The sequence below is a fragment of the Neovison vison genome, chromosome 11 (genome assembly GCF_020171115.1).
Source record: "Neovison vison isolate M4711 chromosome 11, ASM_NN_V1, whole genome shotgun sequence".
Taxonomy (NCBI): Eukaryota; Metazoa; Chordata; class Mammalia; order Carnivora; family Mustelidae; genus Neogale; species Neogale vison.
The window spans coordinates 196,596,890-196,618,449 of NC_058101.1; the positions used below are offsets into that span (position 1 = coordinate 196,596,890).

Genomic DNA, 21,560 nt, shown 5'->3' on the forward strand with positions numbered 1-21,560 from the left:
AGTATATAGTGACAAAATTAACCCCCCCATCTACAAAAATTTTCAGCAATGTGTCTATTAAACTACACATTGCTGAAAATTTTTGTAGATGGGGGGGTTAATTTTGTCACTATATGTCATCAATGCAGAACATAAATTCTCAAAAACGCAATTTACTCAAATTGTCTACAATGCCACAAGAAAGACTATCAAATCTTCTAGAAAACGAGAAAGCACAGCAAGTAAACATTGAGACTACCATAATGAGTTTCATTTCCATGAAAGCAAAACATATAATTATTATAAATTACTGTATCATGACTTTAAATTCCTTACTGTGACCTAAGTTTTGAACTTTCAATTATTTTATATTCTATCTGTAATGGTTGCCTTTGCAAAATAAGTACCACATATTCATCAAAACTTTTACTTAAAGAGCACCATTTTCTGTTCTACACAAAGTTATCGCCTGCAGCTATGCCAGTCCTTAGTTGCACGAGCCCTTAGTTGAACGAGTTCCAGATTCCAACACAAAATCCATCTTTTGCAAGTGGTTCGCCCAGGTGCACAGGAAATAAGCGTGCTTTGACATATGGAGATCAGTGGAGACAGCTTTAATGTGCACATTTTCATACATTTCATTATTATTTTAAGATCATTATTGGAAATCGGGGTCTTCTTTTAAGAAAACAAAAGTCCTTTCACAATATTGATTTTGGACTGTTCAAATCCCCAAACGCTGAAACTACTCCGGCGGATAGGTTGAAAAACGAGGAATGAAGCAAAATAAACAATGAAATAAAAAACGGAGAAAGTTCCTAGGTGTTTGCCTGTCTCCAAGCATTGGAGCCTTTGTCCCCACAGCTCTGGTCCAACAGGTGCTGCCTTAAGAGTCCAGCTACGATCCAGATCAAGTTCTGGTCACGAAGGCGGCAGGAGAAAACTGCCCAGGGAGACCGGCCCCTGGTTTGGGAGGGCACAGCAAACCGCCCCCGTCCGGGGACCGGGACCCCAGCGCGCACCTCCGCCTCCCACCACCCCGACCCCGCACGTGCCCCGCAGCGGCTCGAAGGGGCCTGCCCCCCGGTTACCAGGCAACGGGCTGCCCCGGCGCGGAGCTACTGGGCGGAACGCGTGGGGGAAGGCAGTTGGGAGGAGACCTTCAGCAGCAGAAATGAGCCCTGGTGAGAGCCGGGCTGGGGCGCTGTCTCTTGAGGGGGAGCCCTGGGAAGTGGACGGGTAGGGGAGGACGCTGTCCCCCCGCGCCCTGGCCCTTTCAGCACCAAGGCGGGTCCCTTCTGGAGTGCCGATCTTCCCGACCAGCCGAGCACCCTGCTCTCCCCGGGGAGAAAACCGCCGCCTACATGCCCACGTCCAGCCTTTGCTTCCAGCCCCGGACGCTCCAGTCCCGCCGCGCTTCGTAGCCCCAGCGCGCCCTCCCGTGGCCGCTTCGGGCGCCCGCGTCCCGAATCACACGCCTCGCCTCCCTTCTTCCAACCAAGCTGAAAGCCACCTATGGTTCTGTTACAGAGAAGCATCACGAGGAAGAGGACGAAGTTGACTGCGTTCTCCTTTCAGCGTCCAAGATCCTAAATTCCTCTGACGGGGTAAAGGAAAGTGGTGGCAGTGAAACAGGTAATCTCTCTCTCCACTGCAGTGATGTTTCTGCCCCTTGACTGGAGACAAGGGGTCCCCTGCCTAAATCCACGGGCCTGACAGGTGCACTTCCAGTCCACAGGTACTTTGGGGGACTTTTATTATAGGACTAAAAAGAGCTAACACAGCACACTTACATTGTGCCAGATGTGGTTCCAAGCATTTAAGGGTATCAATTCATTTAATCCTCTCAACAACCCTATGAAGTAGGTACTACCATCATCCACATTTTATGAGGAAATTGAGGCACAGAGTGACTAACTAACTCCCCAGGTCTCACAGGTGGCAAATGACAAAGCCGGGATTCAGCAGGGCGGCTCCAGAGTCCAGCCTTACCTATCCTGCTACACTGTACGGCTTCTCTGAATACCAAAGAAGAATATTTTAGGCAGATGATAAAAAGATAGACACTTTTCCCAAAAGAAACTACTTTTTACAGGAAATATTTGTGGACTACAAGATATTGTATAGGGAGGCTATTTGAAATAAGCAAAGAGCTACAATTCCAAGCTCCCCATGAACCACAAATAAGATATGTGTAAATACCCAGTTAGGGGTATCATACTGGGAATCCTGCGTTCTTACTTCCTTGAGCGAAGCTCCAGGAGGTTACACACCTCTTGGAAGAGCCTGGTGGTCAGTGTGACAAGCCAGGGAAGGAACAGAGCGCTCTGGGTAGAAGGCGATATCCAAAGAGATGGGCTAAGTTAGGACCCCCGGTTGCCCAAAACCCACACGTGGCAAATGGGGAATCCAGACACAGAGGCACTGAAGGAAGTGACCTGAGATCAGGGCAGGATTTCTGCACCTTCCTAAACCCAGGATCTTCACAAATGCCTTATCGAGGGGCCCTGAAAGAAGAGCTAGAGCAGCCATATCTGAGTAGACCAAAGACAGCTGGAAGCCCAGGAGCCATCAGTATAAACAGCATGCCAGGGGAGGCCAGCAGGACAGTGCGGTGACCTGCCAGAATTCTTCTGTGCCCCACCATCCACAAAGACATGCAGGCATCCTTGTGCATAGGAAACCTGAACAGGGAGTAAAAGTCTTCACAGAGAATAGAGAGGCTGCGACAGCTCCATCTTTACCTCGAAGAGAGTATTTAAGGTGAGAAGAAACTGATGTACTTTAATTTGGCAAGATCCTGTGTTCCCTAACACGAGTGAGATTCAGGGCTCTGGGGAAAGACGCCAACATCACAGAAAATGAAGCTGCGTGCAAAATAGCACATACATTTATTTAAGAGCCACAGTGGCTAAAGCAGATGGGTTACAAGTGCAAGGTCTAGCAAGGGCAGGTTTTTAGGAGCATAGATTCGAACTCAGGTGCTGCCTTAGATGGCAAAACTAGGAGGTATGGCTTTGTTCTGTTCTATCTATACCTCATTGTCACCATGTGATCCATTCCCTGAGTACTAACCAACAGAATATTAACCCCACTTGTATAAATAATGCCAAGTTTAAAGAAATTCTATAGTATTTCTGAGGTCTCTTTAATTTTAAAAAAGTGGTTAGCCTATGTAATCCTTGATTGGTTGGAATGGAGATGTGAAGGATGCTTTGAAACTTCAGTATTCACAGTGTGCAGTTTTTTAGCACCCTGTTCTACCCAAGTTTTCATTCATTCATCCAACCATCCATTCATTCATTCGTCTAACAAATATTTTTGAACAAGCACTGTCCTAAGTGCTGGGGATCCCAACAGCAAACAAAATGTGCAGAATCCCTGCTTACACGAAGCTTACCTTCTCCTGGAAGGAACAAATGAGATTGTGTGTAAGATGGGACTTGTAAATCCCATGGAGAAAAGTAATGCACAGAGAGAGTGCGGTAGTATTGGAGGTGGGTGAGGAGTGTGAGATTTTATTTTAAGTAGGGTGGCAGGAGACTTCACTGGGCAGATCACTTCTGAGCAAAGACCAGAAGAAGGTAAAGGAGTAATCAGTGCAGATTTCCAAGAAAAGGCATCTGAGCAGAGAGAACAGCAACAGTGAGGGCCCTGAGGTAGGAGAATGCCTGGCACATTTGAGGAACAGTTGGGGTGAAATGGGAAAGGGAAGGGAGAGGATCAGCAAGGAAATCGGGGGTGGGGGGCACTGTAGTTCTGCGTCAGGATCTGGGGCATTATTCAGCACAAAATGGGAAACATTGAAGAGTTTCAGGCAGCCATCCTTCCCCTCCATTGCAACTGGAAATTTGAAATTTCCTAACTTATTATCACATCCATAATACCCTTGTCTCTGCAGTAGGGATTGGAATAAATATTTTTTGAGCATTTAGTTGGTACCATGCATTCTGCAAAGGGCTTTACCTACAAACTAGATAACTACTTGTGTTGTCCCTCATAGCAAGTGTATGGCAAAGCCAGGATTCAAGCACAGGCAGCCTGACTCTGTAGCTTCCCTGACAAAGCCTCAAGCAGACGGTGTCACACCTCATTAGGCTCTGTAAAACAGTTCCTTCTAGGAATGAATTTATATTGTCAGAGCAAAACTCTGCATTTGAATCTGAGAATGACAAAGCTTTGGCTACAGAGTACTTAACATTTTATATTGAGTAATTACTATGTTGCATTTTAAAAACTCGCTTGTTCTCCTTTATCTATTAGCTACAGGTATGCACTTAACACAGACATATCTCAGAGATATTGTGGCTTTGGTTCCAGACCATTGCAATAAAGAGAATGTCACAATAAAGCGAGTTATATTTTTTGGTTTCCCAGTGTCTGTAAAAGCTATGTTTATATTACTGTAGTCTACTAAGCGTGCAATAGCATTGTCTATTTTTTAAATGTACATAAAAATGTACGAAGTATAAAAAAATACTTTATTTTTTTAAAGATTTTATTTATTTATTTGAGAGAGAGACAGTAAGAGAGAGCATGAGAGCAGAGAAGGTCAGAGGGAGAAACAGACTCCCCGTGGAGCTGGGAGCCCGATGTGGGACTCATCCAGGGACTCTGGAATCATGACCTGAGCCAAAGGCAGTTGTTTAACCAACTGAGCCACCCAGGCACCCTAAAAAATACTTTTTGCTAAAAAATTTTGACCATCTCTAAACTTTCAGCAAGTTATTGTCACTGACTACAGATCACTATAACAAATATAATAATAAAAATTTTTGAAATTTTGTGAGAATTACCAAAATGTGACAGGAGACACAGAATAAGTAGATGCTATTGGAAAAAATGGCACCAATAGACTTGTTTGACACAGGGTTGCCACAAACCTTCAATTTGTAAAAAATCACAATATTTGCAAAACATAATAAAATGAGGTGTGCCTGTACATTGTCTATGACATAATCCTCTGCAGGTTTCAGAATAAATTCCCCGTATCTTTAAGTACTTCGAAAGCCATCCCACTGATAACTATCTTGTTTTTCACTCCTCACATTTAAATATGAGACAGCTAGACAATTTAATTCAATATAATAGGAATACTATTTCTTGCATTCCCAGTAGAGCTTTCAGGTTCCCAGCTTCCAGGGCTGGGACCATATCTTTCACTTTGTCTACACACCTCTCAATATTGCATGTTTATCAAAGACTTAATAAATGATGACCTGTGATTGTGTTCCCCCTCCTGTGCCTCTTTGGCAATTTCCCTTCCAATTCTAGAATCATATAATTCTATGTGGTTATTTAAGTATTACTGAATTTTAAGATTAGCTTTCCTTTGGGAATAAGTGGTAGCCAATGTCTCCAAAACTCATTAAAAAAAAACAAAAAGTTTTTCTGATAGCCTTTAGAAAGCAATAAATCAAAACCACTCCAAATAACTATTTCACTCTTATTGTTTCCTCTATCTCTAAAACCCTTCACCACTACCTCTAAACTCATTACATAATCTCACACTGTGTGGGGAAAAAAAAAAAAAAAAACAAGCAGCAATCAGATCCAAACTCCATGACCCTCAAACTTAAAATTTGCTGACCTACCTGCTTGTGTACCCATATTATCCGCTGTCCTCCATTTCTTGTTTGTCAAGTTTTTATTTAAATTCCAGTTAGTTACCATACAGTATAATATTAATTTCAGGTGTACAATACAGCAATTCAACACTTGCAAACTTCACTTGCTGCTGGTCACACAAGGGCCCTCCTTAATCCCCATCACCTATGTAACCCACCCCCTCTCCCCTCGCCTCCGGTAACCATCAGTTTGTTCTCTAGAGTTCAGAGTCCGCTTTTTGGTTTGCCTCTCCTTTTCCCCCCCTTTGCTCCTTTGTTTTGTTTCTTAAATTCCACATGAGTGAAATCATATAGTATCTGTCTTTCTCTGACTTATTTCACTTAGCATAATACTATCTCCACTATGTCACTGCAAATAGCAAGATTTCATTTTTTTTATAGCCGAATAGTATTCCCATATATATGTATACACACCACTTCTTTATCCATTTATCAGTCGATGGACACCTGGACTATTTCCATAATTTGGCTATTGTAGATAATGCTACTATAAATATCAAGGTGCGTGTATTCCTTTGAATTAGTATTTTGTTTTATTCTTTGGGTAAATACCTAGTAGTACGATTGCTGATTCATACGGTAGATCTATTTTTAATCTTTTGTGGACCCTCCACACTGTTTTCCATAGCTGCTGCACCAGTTTGCATCCCCACTAACTGTGCAAGAAGGTTCCCCTTTCTCCACATCCTCACCAGCATCTGTTGTTTCTTGTGTTGTTGATTTTAGCTATTCTGACAGGTGTGCGGTGATGTCTCGTTGTAGTTTTGACTTGCATTTCCCTAATGATAAGTGATGTTGAGCATCTTTTCATGTGTCTGTTGGTCATTGGTGTGTTTTCTTTGGAAAAAATGTCTATTTGTGTTAACTGATCATTTTTGAATTAGATTATTTATTTGGGGGTATTGATTTGTATAAGTTTTTAAAATATATTTTGGATACTAGCCCTTTATCAGATATGACGTTTGCAAATATCTTCTCCCATTCTGTAGGTTGCTTTTTAGTTTTGTTAATGGTTTCCTTTGCTGTGCAGAAGCTTTTTTATTTTGATGTAGTCTTAATAGTCTATTTTTGCTTTTATTATTTTTATTATTTTATTATTTTATTATTTTTCTGGCCTCAGGAGACATACCTAAAAAGAATTTGCTATGGCCAATGTCAAAAAAGTTACTGCCTGTATTCCCTTCTAGGATTCTTATGACTCCAGGTCTCACATTTAGGCCTTTAATCCATTTTGAATTTATTTACGTTGAAGTATAAGAAAGTGGCCCAGTGTCATTCCTTTGCATGTAGCTGTCCAGTTTTCCCTACACCATTTTTTGAAGAGACTCTCTTTTTCCCACTGGATATTCTTTCTTGGTTTATTAAGGACTAATTGACCATATAATTATGGGTTTATTTATCAATTTCCTATTCCGTTCCATTGATCTATGTGTGTTTTTGTGCCAGTACCATACTGTTTTGATGACTACAGTTTTGTAATATAACTTGAAGTCTGGAATTGTGATGTCTCCTGGCTTGCTTTTCTAGTTCAAGATCACTTTGGCTATTCAGGGCCCTTTGTGGTTCCATACAAATTTTAGGATTGTTTGTTCCAGTTCTGTGCAAAATGCTATTGGTATTTTGATAAAGATTGCATTAAATATGGAAATTGCTTTGGATAGTATAGACATTTAACGATATTTGTTCTTCCAATCCATGAGGATGGAATGTCTTTCCATTCCTTTGTGTCATCTTTGATTTCTTTCATCAGTGTTTTAGAGTTTTTAGAGTACAGGTCTTTCACCACTTTGGTTCAGTTTATTCCCAGGTGTCTCATTGTTTGGGGTGCAATTGTAAATTGGATTGATTCCTGGCTTTCTCTTTTCTGCTGCTTTATTATTGATGTATAGAAATGCAACAGATTCCTGTGTGTTGATTTTGTATCTTAAATTTACTGAATTGGTTTATCAGTTCTAACGGTTTTTTGGTGGATTTGTTAGGGTTTTCTCTACACAGAGTATTGTGTCATCTGCAAATAGTGAAAGTTTCATTTCTTCCTTGCCCATCTGGATTTTCTTTTGTTGTGTAATTGCTGTGGCTAGGACTTCCAATACTATGCTGAAGAAAGGTGGTTTGAGTGGACATCCTTGTCTTGTTCCTGACCATAGAGGAAAAGCTCTCAGTTTTTCCCCATTTAGCTTGATATTAGCTGTGGATTTTTCATATATGGACTTTATTATGTTAAGGTGTGTTCCCTCTAAACCTACATTGTTGATGGGTTTTACCATGAATGGATGTTGTACTTTGTCAGATGCTTTCTCTGCACCTACTAAAATGATCACATGGTTCTTATCCTTTCTTTTATGAATGTGATGTATCATGTTGATTGATTTGAAGATATTGAACTGCCTTTGCAATCCAGGAAGAAATTCCACTTGATCTTAGTGAATGATCTGTCTAATGTATTGTTGGATTTGGTTTGTTAGTATTTGAGAATTTTTGTAACTATGCTCTTCAGAGATATTGGCCTGTAGTTCTCTTTTTAGTGTTGTCTTTATCAACATTACTTTATCAGAGTAATGTTGGCCTCATAGAATGAATTTGGAATTTTCCTTCCTTTTCTATTTTTTTGGAATAGTTTGAGAAAAATAGGTGTTAAGGACTTCTGTCTTGCTGTTTTTAAGATTTTTTTCTTTATTACTATATGTTGCAAATTTAATTAGGCAATTTTTCAGCTATTATTTCAAATAAATTTTTTGTCCCCTTTTCTCTCTTTTCTTCTGGGACTCCCATAATATGAGTATTATTACATTTGGCAGAGTCACTGATTTCCCTAAATCTATTCTCGCTTTGTACAATTCTTTTTTCTCCTTTTTTCTAGTTGTGTTCATGGGACAAAGTGAGCCTAGGATCCTCCTATTCCACCACCACCTTCCCACCACCATCTTCCTGCTCCTGTTCCCACTGTCCCCAGTTTCAATGGAAGAATTGTCCCTGCTCAGCCAAAGCTCATTCCCTGTATCCTAGCTCTCCTGGAATTCTCAAGTACTTGGCTTCAGCAAGTAATCTCCCTCATTCTCCAGAGTTATTCTTCCCTTTTTCTACTACATGATTCCAGTAGGCATGTCCCGACCTTCACATCTCTTCTAACATGCACTCTATTCCACTTGCTACTCTATTTCTTTCCACAGTAAAACTCAAAGGAGTTGCCTATACTCAATGCCCACAAATTTTCACATTTCATTCTCTCTAGCCACTTCTTTCAGACTTTTATGCCTGTCACTGCACAGAAACTGCCCTTGTCTAGGCCAGCAGTGACATCTATATTTTCCAATATAGTGTTCATATCCATTCCTCTGAACAAGAGACAGGAAGATCCACTGCCTTTTGATGTCCACTTTGACAACTAACAGAAAACCGAACTTTAACATATCTAAAAGTTTTCCCTAAAATATCTTCCTACTTCATTCTCTTCCATTTTAGTAAATAACATCAGCACTCATCATCCATATGATTTCACCAAAAAAACCAGGAGTCATCCTTCCTTCATCTCTTCTGGCCACATTTAATCCCCTAGGAATGTTTTATCTTCAAAACCTATCCTGAATCCACCTACATTTCTGCATCTTCCCCTCTGCCATTCTAGTCCAAGACAACTTTGTCTCTCACTTGGATTACCGAAGTACCTCTACCATTGCCACTTTATAACCCATTATCATGCTGTAGAGTGACCTATATATGTTTGTTTTCAGATCAAATCATTCTCATGAATGAAACACTCTAAAGCTTCCCATTTCACTTAAAATAAATGCCAAACCCCTCAGGTTGGCCCACAAGGGCCTACATAATCTAGCCCTCGTCTCCCCCTCTGACCTCTAATCATAATGGGCTTCCATCTGCTCATTAAGCCACAGCCATACTGACTGTCCTTCCTGCAAACACAGATAAGCATGTTATAATTCAGGACCCTGCCATGTCCTCTGCTCCAAATCTCTTCCTACAGATGTTCACATGGCTGGCCTCTTCTCATCATATGGTAATCTTGGCTGAAGCCAGCAGAACTGCCTTTCTCAAACATGCTTGCCTCAGCCCCAGCATAGCAGGTCCCACCCCTAGAATATCAGCTCAAACCCCTGCCCACACCATGTCTCCTGACCAGAGAGTTTTGAAGGGCCTCAGTTCCAGTGGAGGTGGTGACAGGTTTCATTTCACAAGCAGTCCAGAGCACCCCTAGCTAAAACTCACCATTCAGGCCAGGGACCAGGCCAGATAGGCCTCTGCCAACCACCTCTCCAGGGCAGTCCCCATCCTCCCTGTCACATTAGCCTATCCTCTTTGTGTTATTTACCACTATTTGAAAGTATCTTGTTTATTTCTATTTGCTTTTTATTTTCTGTTCATTCTCCAGAAAGTAGGTCCCATAGGAGTCCTGGTTGTCTTATTTATTGCTGTGTCTCTAGTACCTACAATTGGCCATACCACACACTAGACACTCAATATTTGAATGAATGATGTTGTTGAAGGAATGAAACACTAAATATGAAACAAACAAAAACTAAATCATTAACTTTTAAAAATTATTCTAGACTTTCAGATAGAGATTTTAGAGTCAAGGAAGACCCCAGATCTCCCCCATCCTGTACCAAAAGAAATGAACAAAAGAAAAAAAAATTAGAAAACTAGCAAAAACTTCACCAGCAACACCTGAAGGACATAAAATTGGAAAATTGAGGCAAAGATAAAAACAGAAGATTCTGGGGCACCTGGGTGGCTCAGTGGGTTAAGCCTCTGCCTTCAGTTCAGGTCATGATCTCAGGGTCTTGGGATCAAGCCCCGCATCGGGCTCTCTGCTCAGCAGGGAGCCTGCTTCCTCCTCTCTCTCTGCCTGCCTCTCTGCCTACTTGTGACCTCTGTCTAATAAATAAATAAATAAATAAATAAACCAGAAGATTCTGACAAGGCAAACTACAGACTGGCTTCTGACTTTCAGAAGCAATAAAACAAGTCAAAATTCTGAAAAGACTCATTTATGCCCCTCCCACTGTGAATACAAAAAGAAGAAATACTGCGACAACATGGATGGAACTACAGCGTATCATGCTTAGCGAAATAAGTCAAGCGGAGAAAGACAACTATCATATGATCTCCCTGATATGAGGGAGTGGTGATGCAACATGGGGGCTTAAGTGGGTAGGAGAAGAATCCATGAAACAAGATGGGATAGGGAGGGAGACAAACCATAAGTGACTCTTAATCTCACGAAACAAACTGTGGGTTGCTGGGGGGAGGGGGGTTGGGAGAAGGGGGGTAGGGTTATGGACATTGGGGAGGGTATGTGCTTTTGGGTAAATTGGAAGGGGAGATGAACCATGAGAGACTGTGGACTCTGAAAAACAATCTGAGGGGTTTGAAGTGGCGGGGGGGTGGGAGGTTGGGGTACCAGGTGGTGGGTATTATAGAGGGCACAGCTTGCATGGAGCACTGGGTGTGGTGAAAAAATAATGAATACTGTTTTTCTGAAAATAAATAAATTGGAAAAAAAAAAAGAAGAAGAAATACCTGTGTCTTCCTCTCTGCTGACTGGGATTTAGGTTGGATAGAGAGGAACAGCTAGGAGAATAGATGAGTAAATCTGGACACTGATCAACAGGGTCTTACTTTGCTCTGCAGAAAGAAGTTCTGAGTAGGGCTGCCACTAGCTCATGGGGTGCCTCTGCATGGATTAGAGAAAGGTATATCCAACTCTGGGTACATGCAAACCCACATAGGATACCAGTTAGCTGAGTGTAGTAGAGCATGGCACACATCTCAGCCCACATGTATCTTTTGGCCGGGAGCGCCTGTGTAGTGAATAACCTTTACAGTCTTACGTGGCAGTCCTAGTTCCAGGACTCCATCTTGAATCGAGGGAGTGATCCCAATCAGGAGGCTATCTCCCTACAGTAATAAGATATATCTCCTCTAGATTTCCACCCAGTTTCAGGGAACAACAAAATGCCAGAGATCACATCCTCCAACGGAGGCTTTACACAGCTCCAAATGATGTCTCTTCCACCAGACCCCTTCACCTAATTTTTAAGCTATAGAAAACAGGAAAACACAATGGCCCTGCAACTCTATCTCAGAGGAACAGACCAATAGACTCCAAGAAGAATGTCTAGAGAGAATATCTACAATATGTCAAAGAAAATAGAAATTCTGAGCAGAGTTGCTCAGGTTTCACTGAGCCATATGAAAAGAAGCATCATGGTAACTGCAATCATACTATAGTCAGAAAAGAAGGACGAGATGGAGAGAAGGAAATATATGTAGTAGCAATATGTAAATCTCATGTTTTTTCTTTAAAATCTTGTATTTGCTATATCCCTTTACCGAGTCCTTAAATTTCTTTTGACTCATATGTCATACTCAGTTTTAGAAAGAAATACTGTGTTTAGCCTTCAACTTCTAAGTACTCCTAACAAGACAAAGGAAACCTGTGTGGAAAGGGGAAACTGATGCTGTAGAGGTAGAAAGGAGATGGAATTGTGAACAGTAAATCCATTAAGAATAAAGTTGAAGGCTGAAAATATTTATAATAATAATGTCCCATTTTTGTGTTTAAATAGCTTTGTGGAAATTAAGGTCACATAACAAAATGTAAAACATCATAGAACATCACAGTGTGAAAATAATGTAATAAGCAAATATCATGAAATGTGGGAAGTAAATGTGAGAGCAAGTATAATTACAGCCAATTTTCTCATCATTTATTCCCCCTTCTTGGCAGGGAAAAAATCAACACTGAATACAAAGGAAATGCACGTTATTAAAAAATATATAAAAATTCCAGTCTGTTAGTCCTTCTCATGATATGTTTCCATTAACTTAAAGGAATCTTATAGGAAATAATCTTTCATGTAGTGAAAAAAATCTGAGTAATAGTGATAACTTCAACTAATTGCAGTTTTCTTTGTTCTATTAAAAAGAAACATAAATTTAATACTACTTATCAAAAGTAACATGTATAGGGGCGCCTGGGTGGCTCAGTGGGTTAATGCCTCTGCCTTCAGCTCAGGTCATGATCTCAGGGTCCCGAGATGGAGCCCCACGTCGGGCTCTCTGCTCAGCGGGGGGCCTTCTTCCCCCCCACCCTCTGCCTGTCTCTCTGCTTCCTTGTGATTTGTCTGTCAAATAAATAAATAAAATCTTTTAAAAAAAAAAGTAACATGTATAATATGATCCCACTGTTCTAAAATAATTTCTTTTCTTCTGCATATATGCCTAGAGAGCTGACTGAAAGGAGAGTACCTAAAATCCATACTGGGTGATTCTGGGTGGTGGGCTTCTAGGTAATACATTGGTTCGGATTTGCAATTTGAGTTCATTTAGAAGTTGTCTTAGAGTCTGAAAAACTTTGGGATGACTTGTTGCATTTTTCCAGATCTCGCTTGAGTTTTTTTTTTTTTTTTTAATCTCTCTAAGATGAACATTTCAGACTATTGTTTTATTCCTAGTAAGATACAAACAAAGCTGAGCAACATCCAAACAGACTTCCTGTCCCTCCCTGCCCTCTGATGAAGGTGGGATTCTTCAATTAAGCAAATAGCTCCAGGCTCTGAACCTCTCAGGGATGATGCCAGTTGCCAGATGGGGGTGGGAGAGGGGTCCTATACTCTGCAGACCAGCTCCTATAACATCTGGCAGACTGTCATTCCAAAGGAGAGACGTGCTGACCGCTTTTGAAAACTTCTCTCAGGGCAGAAATTGTCAGCCTAGGGGAACATTCCATCATAACTCTCATTTCATTTGGGACACTGAATGTTTTTTAAATTATTTAATAAAAATTTACAAAGCAAGCAAAAAACCCATTTGGACAAAGAGAGGTATATGTCAGGAAAATTGCAAACGGTTTATAGTCTCTCCCCTGTTAGAGGTCCATAACCTATTTTCTAGAAAGGAACACATGGATCTTTATAGTACTTTGCTTAAGAGCATGACAAAAATTGTGCTGGTAAGTCCAATTTGTTCTCCATGATGAGGAAAAACATCACATGGCCATTTCATAGACACTGAGACCTACACAGTACTTTGTCAAAGGTCTCCCATTACAGGATTATTAGTTTTAGTTTTTTTTAATGCAGTTTATATTGCAGAAACAAAGGTAGTTGAGTTTTTTGAGAGTTCCAAGTTTGGCATTACAAGTTAATGGTTTATTATAAAAGTAAAACCATTATTACAACCTCAAGTAGGTATTTTAAGCGAAGTGAAAATCATTTCTTGACCTTATTATGTGACTAGCATTGGGTTCTTCCTAATATGAACATCAAATTCTCATGTCTGTCTCACTATCCAAGAAAGTTAGGAGACTACTTTCTATTATAGTTGTTTAAAAATAAAACTTAAAAATTAGATCATATGGTTTTTCAATTTTCTTTTTAGAATATGGCTGCATATCAGAATCGGAAAATCAAATACAACCACAATCAGCACTGAAAGTAAGTTCATTTTCATTTCATTTTTTTCCCAAATACCTGTGTAAAGGCTGATCTCTTTCAGAATAAATACTTCCAAAATGCACGTGGATTTTTCACAAAAATCTTCATGAAAATACACTGGAGAATTAGCAAGAATGACTAAGAATGTGAGTCCTTTGACCCTCATGTGATCATTTCTGTTAATAGGCAACTTTGGGGAACATATATAATAAGAAATAATAGCAATTTCAAAATGGTTCAATTTCATACCGTGTTTCATTTTATTACAGGCCCTTCAGCATCAGCTGGAATCATTTCAGGCTCTCCGAATACAGACTTTGCAGAATGTTAGCATGGTATGTTTCTTTTAATCTCTATTGGGAAATACCCAAACTTAAGATATCACCCCACATTTCCAAGTTAATGACCACTAGCCAACTGATTCGTTCCTGTAGAATGTAATAAAATAAGGCCACAACATATTCCAGGCTCAAAATTTGAGGGAAACTACATTCTATTATAGTTGAATTTGGATACTACCAATAGTTATAATAGTTATCATTATAAGTGATCTAAAATCTAACTCAAATTAGAAAAAGTATATTTTATTAGCACAGGTAACTGAAAATCCTAGGGACAGTTCACTTGGCAGTGGCTTAATCCATATGATCAGGCCTTTGGTCATCAGAAATCCATCTCACTCTTTATTTTGGTTCTACTTTCCACTGTACTGGATTCTCAGATTCCATGTGGTACCAAAAGGGCTGCTAGAAGCTCTAGGCTTTTATCCTTCCAGATTCCAATCAGCAAAGAGACCATGTTTTTTTCTCCCTTATACTGAATTCTTGGCCTGATTCTGACTGCCTGAGATTGTGTCATATGCAGTGCTTGAATAAATAACTCACTGTTGAAAGAAAGGCAGTGTTCTGACTGGTTAGCTCTCAGTCATACGCAGCTGAAAGTGGGATCACCATAGGCACATGGACTTCATCCAGAACAAATGAGGAATAGTACTAACAGACGGATAGGGTATGGATACTGGCGGTGCATAACACAACACATACTCACTAAAGACCCAATATAAATTTCATCGTAATATTCTTATACTAAAAGCAGCTGCAGAGAAATGGCAAGAGAAGACAAACACCTCCTGGGGGGGGACAGAAGATTCGATTCTGATGACAGAGATCAAAAGTCTCTGCTTTATTCAATGATATAAAAAACCAAAATCCAAAATTACTTGCATGTAGTTCATAAAATTTTATCATTTTACTAAAGTAAGTTTTTCTTATCATATAAAGCCATATAATAATATATCATATATATAATATACCTATGATATAATAAAGCCATAAATTTCTTTAAAATTTTTAATTTTCTTTAAAAACTCCTTTAAAATAGAGATTATTATAAATTAAATACATTTGTTTTATATTCTATATGATAGGAAAGAATTTTTAGGACCAGGAAATTTAAAGGTCTCTTTTAATTATAGTATTTATTATCCCTATACATTCATATGTTTTATATGTTTATAAGTTTATAAACTATAAGTTTATAAGTATATAAATCTGAAATCAAATTCTAACATCGATTTATCTTTTAAAGGTACAGTCTGAAATCAGTGAAATCTTGAACAAAAGTATTATTGAAGTAGAAAACCCACAATATAGCTCAGAAAAAAATCTAGTATTCGGCACATGCATTGAAAAAGCTTTGGTATGTTATTCTGTACAAAACTATTTCTATGTTCAGTCACTTCAAAAACGTTACTACAATCAGTTTATCTTCACCTTTACATTCTTAACCTTCTTCAAGGGTCAAATGGACTGTCAGAGGAATACCTAAAATATTCCCAAGTAAATTGAAATATAAGGCAGGTTTTTTTAGCCTATCTATCCACTTAAGAATTTTTCTACTTTTAGGATTGACCAAGACCTGAAGTGAATTCTTTAGAAACAGGTTGGAACCAGAGTCACTCTGTCTACACTGATTAGAACTCACATTTCTAGAATAGTCACAGCCCTAGAGTCATCTGAAATAGGAATGCAAGCTAAGGCTGACAAATAGCCCAGAGTGGAAATACTTGTCTTCCTTAAATTTCCTATTGCATTTGACCTATTACTTCTATCTTCCCCATCTATCTACAATGGTCTCTTAAGGGGTTCTAAATTTCTATTTCTGATATTGAAGGGTTGGTCCATGTATGTCAGCCTCTGAGGAAATAAGTATAATTTCTAAGCAAACTGTGAAGACCAGAGTTACAGATCTCAAAATAACTGCTGTTAGATTTTTCTGGAGAAAATGAGTCATATTCATTAGGCTTCTTTGCCTATAGAAATGGATAAAATGTTCATTTGGGCTGTAAAAATAAATCCTCCACAAAATATTTTCTTGATTTTCTTGTCACGTGGCAAATGGTAGTACATTTATACTATGCTTTTTTATTGTCACTAGCCTATAGAGAATCAAGAAGTCCTTTCTATGGAGAAAATTCATCCTTTTGAGGAGTCCAACACTATTCATTCAACAGAAGAAAAATTCAGCAGTGATACTGTTAACAGTCTCTATCAGGGTATAGATATTCCATCCCAGATACATTTCAAGGACGTATTAACTTGGAGAACTTCAACAGATAATTCAGCTTCAAACATAATTATGAACCCTTCAGAAAATTCTGACATATTAAAGAATTATAATAACCTTTATAGTTTTCTACCTCTTGCATCTCAAAATGTGATGTCTCAAGCTGATACAGTAATTCTGGATAAATCCAAAATTACTGAGCCTTTCCTCAAGCATGGATTTTGTGAAAATTTAGATGATATCTGCCATTCTATCAAACAAATGAAGGAAGAACTACAGAAGTCACATGATAGAGAACTGGCACTTACAAATGAACTTCAGACTTTAAAAACTGACACAAATGTTCCAAGAAATGGTAAATATGACCTGTCCCACGGTCACAAAGAAAAAACTAACTTTATTAAGGAAGAAAATATAGAAAGTAACTTAAATGAAGATATAAAATCAAAGAGAATTTCAGAATTAGAGGCATTAGTAAACAAATTACTCCCATTCAGGGAAACAGTATCAAAATTCCATGTGAATTTTTGCAGGAAATGTAAAAGGTTATCCAAGAGTGAAATGCACAGGGGAAAGAGAAATGAGAAAAACAGTAAAGAAATTCCTATCACTGGCAAGAATATTACAGATTTAAAATACCATTCCAGAGTTCCAAGACATACACTGTCATTCTTTGACCCAACAAAATATGAAATGAAAGACAAAGAGACACAACCACTATCAAAACAAGGACCAATAATGTTTGAAAATGAGAAAACATCCAAAGTCAATTCTGTTACTGAGCAGTGTGTTGCAAAAATTCAGTACTTACAGAATTACCTAACAGAATCTATGCAGATACAGAAAAAAGTAACAGAACTGGAGAATAAAAATCTAACCCTTAAGAACAAAATAAAACCTCTTGTCTTTACTACACAATCTCTGATACAGAAAATTGAAACATATGAAAAGGAACTTAAGAATTTGGTTGAAGAAAAGAATGCTATTCAGTCCAAGTTAATTAAAACAGAAGAAGATGGTAAAGAATGTCTTAAAGAATTGAAAAAAATAATTAGTAAATATAATGTTCTTGTAGGACAAAACAAAACTCTAGAGGAAAAAAATAGTCAACTTTCTTTGGAGAAGCAACAAATGATAGAAACATTAGATCAACTAAAAAGTAAAGAACACAAAACTCAAAATGATATGGCCATTGTCAATAATGAAAATAATCGAATGAGTATGGAAATAGAATCACTGAAAACAAATATTCTATTGATACAAGATGAAAAGGAAATGCTAGAGAAAAAAACATACCAGCTTCTAAAGGAAAGAAGCTCAGTTGAAAATGAACTGAAGGAAAACCAGCTAGAGATAATGCAGCTAAAAGAGAAAGAAAGGTTGGCAAAAACTGAACAAGAGACACTTCTTCAAATAATAGAAACAGTTAAAAATGAAAAACTTAATCTTGAAACAACATTACAAGAATCTATTGCTGCTAGACAAATGATGGAAAGAGAAATTGAGAATATTCAAACCTACCAATCTACCGCAGAGGAGAATTTTCTGAAAGAAATAAAAAATGCAAAATCAGAAGCAAGTATTTATAAGAATAGTTTGTCAGAAATGGGCACTGAATGTGAAATGTTATCAAAAATGGTAATGGAAATTAAAACAGATAATCAGATTCTAAAAGAAGAACTAAAAAAGCATAGTAAAGAAAATATAAAATTTGAAAATAGCATCAGTAGACTTGCAGAAGATAAAATACTTTTAGAAAACTATGTAAGGAGTATAGAAAATGAAAGGGATACCTTAGAATTTGAGATGCGGAATCTTCAAAGAGAGTATCTAAATCTAAGTGAAAAAATCTGTAGTCCACAGAAGGACCCATCAAAAAAGGGTTATATTTCAAGAAGAGAGAAATTCCATTTGGACAACTATGATACTTATGAAGACACCTCCAGTTCTAGGAGTAGGCCTTTGGTTCCTGATTTGAAAGGTATGTAATATTGTGGTGAATTAGTAGAGATGTATTTAATATTTTTTTCACCCACTGAGGACTAGCCAGAGTACAGTAATAAGAAGGAAACTTTTAAGATGAATACAATTTAGTCTTGTAAGATTTGTATACTGGAATTATTTATGACCTTTGCTCTTTGGGGGCACCTGAGTGGCTCATCTGGTTAAGTGTCTGTCTCTTGATCTCAAGTCTTATCTCAGGGTCACGAGTTCAAGCCCCGCATTAGGCTCAATGCCGGGCATGGAGCCTACTTTAAAAAAAAAAAGAGAGAGAGAGAGAGAAAGGATTTTTTCTCTTTTGATAAGACTCATGTTGTTACTGGGGCGCCTGGGTAGCACAGTGGGTTAAAGCCTCTGCCTTCGGCTCAGGTCATGATCCTGGGATCCTGGGATCGAGCCCTGCATCGGGCTCTCTGCTCAGCGGGGAGACTGCTTCCCTTCCTCTCTCTCTGCCTCCCTCTCTGCCCACTTGCGATCTCTGTCAAATAAATAAATTTAAAAAAAATCTTTAAAAAAAAGACTCATGTTGTTACTTATATCACTTCTCTACATTGTATATGCACACAGCAACTTTGACAGAGAGCAGAGATTTTGTTTCTGTTTTATCAAGTATACTTGGCACTCCCATGTTAAAAAAAAAATTCTTTTTTTTCAGGAATTCCAAGTCAACTATATCAATTGCTTCCATCCAAGATATGTAAATAAACTTCTAAAATCAATGTTTCAAAATCCTTTGTCCAGTACTTTTTTCTCCACAAAATTATTTTTTAATTTATTTATTTGAGAGACAGAACATCTGGGGGGGTGGGGAGGGATAGAGGAAGAGGGAGAGAGAGAATCTCAAGCAGTTTAAAAGAGCAATTAACATATAAAAGGTAGTTCTAGAACTCTGCCAAACCATGGGGGAGCTGGGCGAACGCTTTCCAAGTCATAGGGACTGAAGAATGACACTTTAAAAGCACAGATGAGAACAGAGTCTGGTTGCCCTGACTGGCTGCCTCAGTAGACCCTGGGACCACAAGCACGCACCAGCCCCAGCTGTGATGGGACACAGAAAAAAAGCTATAGCTTAAAAGGGGAAAGGAGGGCAGCCTGGGTGTCTCAGCTGAGTGACCAGCTCTTGGTTTTGGCTCAGGCCGTGGTCTCAGGGTCCGGGACTGGAGCCCCACGTGGAGCTCCATGCTCAGTGGGCAGTCTGCTTGAGATCCTCTGCAACCCCCCCGGACCCCTCCCCCCATGCTCATTCTGGCACATGCAGGCTCTCTCCCTCTCTCTCTCTAAAATAAATAAATTTTTAAGATAAAAAATAAAAGGGCAAAGGAACCGCAGGAATACTCCCTGAAGCCGAGGGACTGCTCAACCACAGCAAGCCCTGGAACTGCAAGCCCACACTAACCCCAGTTGCACCTGGGCATGGAGGGGGGGGATTAAATTAAGAAAAAAAAAATGCTTTTTTATATTTGTTTTTTCCTTTTATTTCTATTTTTTTTTTCTTTCCCCCCCTTACCCCCCTTTCTCTTTTCTTTAAAAAGATGAAGTTTAACGTTGCGCCTGGCATATGAGACATCACTAGAACTCCACCAGAGGCTAGGGGAGCTGCGGGAACACTCTCTGGGTAGGAGGGTCTGGTGGATATGGTTTACGTTCCCCCTTGAAAGCATGGACCAGTGCATGGTCCAGGTACCCTGGCTGACCTGCTGTGTCAGTGAGCCCCAGACCTGTAGCCACATGAGCCCCAGCCACCCCACCAAGGCAGCCGAAGGACAGTGTGCACCAGGACACCTCTGGATAGCGTTCACTACAGCCCCACCCCTCACACCAAGGTGACACAGGAGCAAAGCACCCCAGAACACAAGAGGCCCTCACCACTTCGCCTTCAGACAGTTTATTAGGGCTCCCTAGGTGCAAAGCGCTCCAGAACCTTTGAGTGGATGTCTGCCTCAGACCCAGCTGTCTGGCAGGGTGCGCCTCACACAGAGCACCCTAGAAACCTTGGCTGGTGTTGCATTGGTTTCAGCCACCCCACAGGGTACCCCTATGCAAGGCACCCCGGAACACACCTGCCTGTACCAGACTCAGTTCCAGCGGCCTGGCCAGAAGACCCTCCTCACTGAGAACATGGTGCACCCTGGCTTGCACCCAGTTCAGCTATAGCTGTCCTGCTAAAGGCGCCCCCTTTGCAGAGCATCCCAGGACCTCCTGGCCTGTCCCCCATCTCAGAGTCAACTGTCCCTTCAGGATACTCACAGATAGTCCTGGAACACTCATTTATATCTACATCAGCTTCACTATCCTGCCAAGGTGTCCTCTGTACATAGAGACCCAACCCTCACCCCCATCCCCCGAGTGCATCCACTTGAGCTCAGCTGTCCTGTCACGGCATCCCCTGGGCGGTGAGCTCAGGGACCTCCTGTGCACAACACCTAGACTTCAGCTTCCCCCTGCTCTGGGCACACCTTGCTCAGAGCATCCCAGGGCACCCCAGCTTATACCCACTTCAGCTTCAGCTGTCCTGCCAGGGTGCCATCAGCACAGAGAATCTTGGGACACCTTGGCTTGTGTCCACTTCAGCTTCAGCTGCCCTGCTGGGCCTAAAGACACACAAACTGAAAGTGAAGGGATGGAAACACAGTTACCATGCAAATGGACATGAGCAGGGGGAAAGCCGGAGTAGCAATATTTATATCACACAAAATAGATTTTAAAACAAAGACTAACACGAGGCAAAGAAGGGCATTATGTAATGATAAAGGGATCAAACCAACAAGAGAACATAACAATTGTAAATATCTACACACAAAACACAGGAGCCCTTAAACATAAAGCAAATATTAACAAAGAGGAGAACTGAAAGGAATGCAATAACAGCAGAGGATTTTAACACTCCACTTGCATCAGTGGATAGATCATCCAGGCAGAAAATCCATAAGGA

At 39.8% G+C, this 21,560-nt stretch overlaps 1 protein-coding gene across 1 annotated transcript; it reads left to right on the top strand.

Moving 5' to 3' along the window:
- Nucleotides 1-1,153: 1,153 nt before the first annotated feature.
- CCDC110 (coiled-coil domain containing 110) lies at nt 1,154-19,333 on the top strand. The gene is made up of 7 exons (XM_044226011.1): nt 1,154-1,163; nt 1,510-1,614; nt 14,007-14,062; nt 14,332-14,397; nt 15,650-15,760; nt 16,499-18,608; nt 19,284-19,333. The coding sequence occupies exons 1-7, from the start codon at nt 1,154-1,156 to the stop codon at nt 19,331-19,333; spliced, it is 2,508 nt and encodes an 835-aa protein (XP_044081946.1).
- Nucleotides 19,334-21,560: the final 2,227 nt, after the last annotated feature.

Excerpts from the sequence above, each read along its gene's own strand:
- CCDC110 (XM_044226011.1), top strand. Across the intron at positions 14,398-15,649 it reads CTTTGCAGAATGTTAGCATG|GTACAGTCTGAAATCAGTGA; the intron begins GTATGTTTCTTT and ends TATCTTTTAAAG. Across the intron at positions 15,761-16,498 it reads CATGCATTGAAAAAGCTTTG|CCTATAGAGAATCAAGAAGT; the intron begins GTATGTTATTCT and ends TATTGTCACTAG.